At 62.2% G+C, this 5299-nt stretch overlaps 1 protein-coding gene across 1 annotated transcript in view; it reads left to right on the top strand.

Annotated features, from left to right (window-relative positions):
• Positions 1 to 613: 613 nt before the first annotated feature.
• P4HB (prolyl 4-hydroxylase subunit beta) overlaps positions 614 to 5299 on the top strand; it is a gene marked incomplete at its 5' end in the record, with an annotated part of 6141 nt that continues 1455 nt past the window's right edge. The window contains 8 exons of the mRNA XM_045299526.1: positions 614 to 830; positions 1863 to 1996; positions 2138 to 2275; positions 4086 to 4190; positions 4273 to 4398; positions 4603 to 4803; positions 4900 to 5020; positions 5106 to 5287. Coding sequence (XP_045155461.1) covers positions 614 to 830; positions 1863 to 1996; positions 2138 to 2275; positions 4086 to 4190; positions 4273 to 4398; positions 4603 to 4803; positions 4900 to 5020; positions 5106 to 5287 — 1224 coding nt within the window. The remainder of the gene's footprint in view (positions 831 to 1862; positions 1997 to 2137; positions 2276 to 4085; positions 4191 to 4272; positions 4399 to 4602; positions 4804 to 4899; positions 5021 to 5105; positions 5288 to 5299) is intronic.

Here is a 5299-nt window from a genome sequence, read left to right as displayed (position 1 = left end):
ACCCCGAGCCCCGGCCCCCGAGCCGACCCCCAGCGGTCGCGGCCGCTCAGAGCACCTCGCAGGGGCGGGGCGGCCAGCTCCCAAAGGGCGACCTTCCTGCCCGGATGGGACGCTCAGGGTGACTCGGGCAGCCCCCAGGGCCAAGACGGTCGCCGAGAAGCCCAGGCCCCACTCTGACCCCGGACCCGCGCAAGTGTAGAGCAGCCCCACAGCCCCTGCCCCTACAGCACTCGGAGAACCAGCTCTGAGAAGCTGGGACTGGCGTCCACTGTCACACGCTTGTGACGCCTCCTAACTAGGTGTGGCCCTCGCCCCAGCTCCCTAAACTTTGCTCAGGGTTCCGGAGAGAGAATCTGGGATACCTGGGCCTACCTAATTGTTGGCAGGAAACGGGCAATTAATTAATCATTAAGAGCCGCTTGGGCCCTACGGGGCCGGAGGAGGCTGGAGGTTTGCTTCGAGTCTGCCCCCGGTGGCCCTGGTCCCAGCATTACCCAAGAGCACCCCGAGATTGCTGCAGCAGGGGCGCCCAGGGGGTTATCTGGGCCAGGAGATAAGGCTTCTTTGAAGGAAGTAAGGAACGAGCAGAGGGTATGATGGGCTAATCTGATTCCATTTACCAGATGCCCCATGGTGTGGTCACTGCAAGGCTCTGGCCCCTGAGTATGCCAAAGCCGCCGGGAAGCTGAAGGCGGAAGGCTCCGAGATCAGGCTGGCCAAGGTGGACGCCACCGAGGAGTCGGACCTGGCCCAGCAGTACGGTGTCCGAGGCTACCCCACCATCAAGTTCTTCAAGAACGGAGACACTGCCTCCCCCAAAGAATACACAGGTGAGGCTGGAGGAGGTAGGTGGGGTGCCTCCAGGAGAGAGGACCTTGCCTAAGGGAGGAGCTCCACTTGGGAAGGCCTTCCCAGACCCTACCTCTGTGTTTTCCTGCCGGAAACGTTCTGTCCTGGGCAGGGTGCTGTGGGCTCTGCAGCTGGAAGAGGGTGGCCATGTGGACCTTTGGCTTGTCACTATCTGTCCCGTGCTTGGAGGACACTAGTTAAGAAGCTGAGGCTTAAGGGGTCATGGTCCTGGGCCTAGCATCTGTCACAACACTGGTGACCGCTCTGCTCCATGCAGACCCTCCTGTCTGTCCAGGCCAGGGGCTCGCCTGCTCCTCTCCATTTGCCCTTTCAGGCCAGCAGAGAAGCCAGGTGGCCCTCCGTGGCCACGCTGGTGCCCATGGCCTGGAGGAAAAGGATGATCCATGCCACTGGACACCACAGCCTGTGTCTAGCCGCCCAGGGAGCTGGTGCATGTCCCCACGGTGGCTCTGCCTTGTCATTCTTTCAACGGCCCGGTTGTAATTGTCTTTGGGTCTAGAGTGGGTCACCCAAATGGGTAGGTTTGGTAGGTGGGACACCTGCTGCTCACAGCCGGTGACTCAGCTCTGGGCCCTTTTGACTCTGAGACCTGGCACCCTTCCACAGCGAGCCCAGCAGTCGGCCTGAGGAGGTGAGTCTTGGAAGTCGGCTTCCTTGCGCTCCTGTTGTCTTTGCTTTTGAGCCGTCTGTGCGGGTCAAGGACACTCTGTGAAGCCAACTTGCCCTTTCCTGTTGTGTCTTATTTTTCCGAAAACAAGGGGGAACCTTCCTCAGACCTTCGGAGGGAAGGCACGTGTTGCGTGTTTGGTGAACTTAAACGCCCATTAAGGTTGAGAACCCAGGGAAGTCAGCTGGGTGGGTCATTTGTCACCCCATGCGCTGGGCAGTCCAGTGTTAGTGGCCAGCCTGGCTAGCACAACCAAAAGCAAGAGGTGGGCTCCTGGGGCCGAGGGCGCGCAGCCTCAGCCAGCACCTGCCTGTGTTTGGCGCAGCCGGCAGGGAGGCTGATGACATCGTGAACTGGCTGAAGAAGCGCACAGGCCCTGCTGCCACCCCGCTGGCCGACGGGGCCGCTGCGGAGTCCTTGGTGGAGTCCAGTGAGGTGGCCGTCATCGGCTTCTTCAAGGTAGATGTGGGAGCAACACTCCCAACCCCTGCTCCTGCTGTCTGGTCTGACGTGTGGCCTGCCAAGGCCCCAGTGGGTGGACTGAGGGGCTGCAGGCCGCTGCCACTGGACCATGTGACCACCCTGTTCTTCCTCTTACAGGACTCTGAGTCGGACTTTGCCAAGCAGTTCTTGTTGGCGGCGGAGGCTGTTGACGACATCCCGTTTGGGATCACGTCCAACAGTGACGTGTTCGCCAAATACCAGCTGCAGGAGGATGGCGTTGTGCTCTTGAAGAAGGTGAGGCTGCATGTCCTGCTGTCGTCCAGGTGCTTCCCCACTGGGCTGGGAGAGCCTTGCTCAGGCCCCGGGGGCGGCACATACTGCAGGCTGGGGGACTGCCCCCACAGAGGGACGCACAGCTAGTGCTGACGGGGAGCTTTGTGGGGGTGCCCACCCTGCGCCCCATCCCGAGGGTGCCTGCAGACCTCGGGACCCTGTGAGGGCCCGGTGCTGAATGCTGGTGGGGCCCTGAGGTGGGGGGGAGTGTCTCTGCACCTTTTATCTTGGTCCCCAGGTGGGCAGGTGGACCCTCACTGTTGTCTGGAAGTGTGTGTTTCAGCAAGGCACCTGCAGAAAGGAGAGCAGGGTTGGGGGCAAGGCGGGAGTGGGTCTCTGTGCCAGCAGTTATCAACCTGTGGGTTGCGACCCCTTTGGGGTCAAAATGACTGTGATGAAGTAGCAACAAAAACAATGGTATGGTTGGGGGGTCACCACAACCTGAGGAACTGTGTGAAAGGGTTGTGGCATGAGGAAGGTTGATGACCGCCGCTCTGTGCTGCCTCAGCTTGCAGCCGAGGGACCTGGAGGCTGCAGGTTTTGAATGGATTGATGGTTGCCAAGGGCACACACAAGTGTGTGTTGGTGCCCTTGAGGGATGGGCTGCTTAGAGTTGGCCTGAGGACTGCCCCCTTCCAGGAACCTCTCCCACCTCCCTGCTCAGCGTGGAGCACCCAGGCAGCTGCCGGACTGCTTTTTCTCAGGCCCGTGCCGGAGACAGCCCAGCTCAGGTCCCCTCCTGTGACTGGGGGCTGGCTGCTAGTGGCCTTCGCCAGCTGGAGCTGAGCTCTGTCTGAAGTGAGCTTTGTGATGTGGCTGCCCTGTGCTCAGGTGGCAGGGCAGGGGCCCAGGTGATAAGCCATGGTGTCCTCGGGCAAAGGTGCCCTGAGTTGTGGACTTTGCTTCCTGACAGCTGCGGGGTGGCCAGGAGAGGGCGCTTCTGAGGCAGGTGGAGCTGGGTGGGGACAGACTGCACAGGGCAGGGCCCCACCCCATGACACCCTCAGCCTTGGGTCCTCAGCCACCCACACACGACAAGCTGGGCAAGGGCGTCCGTCCTTTCTGCTCTAGCATAGGGCCTGCCAGACGTGCGGGAGCAGCTTTTTTCCTGCCGTGCCTGCGTCTGCAGGGCTGCCTCTGTAAGGGCTCTGCCGGGCAGTTGGGCTGCAGACAATGCTAGGCTCACCGTTCCCTAATGCCCGCCTGGGGCAGGTGGGTTGATGGAGCTGTCCAGTGGGCAGGCCTACCCGTGGAGAGGCCCTGTCTCGGCTGGTGGGCTGGTGGCCTGGGTAAGGTGTAACGTGTGAGCCCCTCAGAGTTGGCTCTGCAGGCAGTGGGTGGCCTGACAGCCACCCTGAGAAAGGGACAGAAAAGGACTGGGAAAGGGAGATGGGCCGTCTGTCCCCTGTCGGCCACTCTTGCATGGGCTGTGCTACTGGCCTGAGCCCAGACCAGGCCCTGAGGTCACGACTGATGTCCCCTGTGGAGTCAGGCCCGCGGGCCAGGTGGTGGCCATTGTGAGAACTGCTGTGTGCCTTGCTCAGGAGGGTGGCTGGGGACGTATGTCTCAGGGTGGATCCAGGGCGTATCGCCCTGACGGAGGTGTTCATGGATGGAGCAGGATTGGGGCTTCCTGGAGCACAGCTGGGCGCTCCGGAGGGCGGCCTCAGCTGCGAGGGGTCATGAGTTGGCGTGTCACTGGGGAAGCTGAGCTCCTGCCAGGCACCCTGTGGTCACAGAGCCCCGACCTGACACTGCCTCTCTGTCTCAGTTTGACGAAGGTCGGAACAACTTTGACGGGGAGCCCACCAAGGAGAGCCTCCTCAACTTCATCCGGCACAACCAGCTGCCACTGGTCATCGAGTTCACCGAGCAGGTAGGCGGGCAGAGCAGCGGGGAGATGGCGATGGGTCCAGGGTCGGGGCCTGCAGGCCGCCTGACACACCTCTCTCTCTCAGACAGCCCCGAAGATTTTTGGGGGCGAGATCAAGACTCACATCCTGCTGTTCCTGCCCAAAAGCGTGGCCGACTATGACGGCAAGCTGAGCGGCTTCAAGCAGGCAGCAGCGAGCTTCAAGGGCAAGGTTGGCCGGACCCTCCAGGAGAGCTGCGCGGTGTTGGGGGCAGGAGGCGGCAGCAACCCTGGCTCAGCGTGTTGGGCAGGGTGGGGGTTGTCCAGGTGCCTGGGAGTGGTTCTCCTGGATGTTGACGGCCACCTCTCAGTGTTCTGTGGCGGGTTCAGGGGCGTCCAGGGGCCGTTCCCGCCTCAGCCTGCCTCTCCTCCCCAGATCCTGTTCATCTTCATCGACAGCGACCACGCTGACAACCAGCGCATCCTCGAGTTCTTCGGCCTCAAGAAGGAGGAGTGCCCGGCAGTGCGCCTCATCACCCTGGAGGAGGAGATGACCAAGTTCAAGCCCGAGTCGGACGCGCTGACTGCCGACAGCATCAAGGACTTCTGCGACCAGTTCCTGGCGGGCAAGATCAAGGTGAGAGCTGGCCCACGCCCTAGGGGGCTCAGTCGCCCGCTGGAAGCCGGGGCATCGCAGGCCCCAGCTGCCCGGTGACGCAGACCTCTGCCGTAGCCCCACCTGATGAGCCAGGAGCCGCCCGAGGACTGGGACAAGCAGCCAGTCAAGGTCCTGGTCGGGAAGAACTTTGAGGAGGTGGCGTTTGACGAGAAGAAGAACGTCTTTGTGGAGTTCTGTACGTGCGCCGTCCTCCGCGTGGCGTGCACGGGGTGGGCTCTGCGCCTTGCCTGGGATGGACCCCAGAGCTGCTCTCCTTGCAGATGCCCCCTGGTGCGGTCACTGCAAGCAGCTGGCGCCCATCTGGGACAAGCTGGGGGAGACGTACAAGGACCATGACGACATCATCATCGCCAAGATGGACTCCACGGCCAACGAGGTGGAGGCGGTGAAAGTGCACAGCTTCCCCACGCTCAAGTTCTTCCCCGCCAGCGCCGACAGGACGGTGGGTGCCTGC

The sequence above is a fragment of the Echinops telfairi genome, unplaced genomic scaffold (assembly GCF_000313985.2).
Source record: "Echinops telfairi isolate 266 unplaced genomic scaffold, ASM31398v2 ScPeMD7_7458;HRSCAF=8496, whole genome shotgun sequence".
Classification (NCBI taxonomy): domain Eukaryota; kingdom Metazoa; phylum Chordata; class Mammalia; order Afrosoricida; family Tenrecidae; genus Echinops; species Echinops telfairi.
Note: the sequence above shows the minus strand (reverse complement) of the source record. Positions and strands in the feature narration are given on the sequence as shown.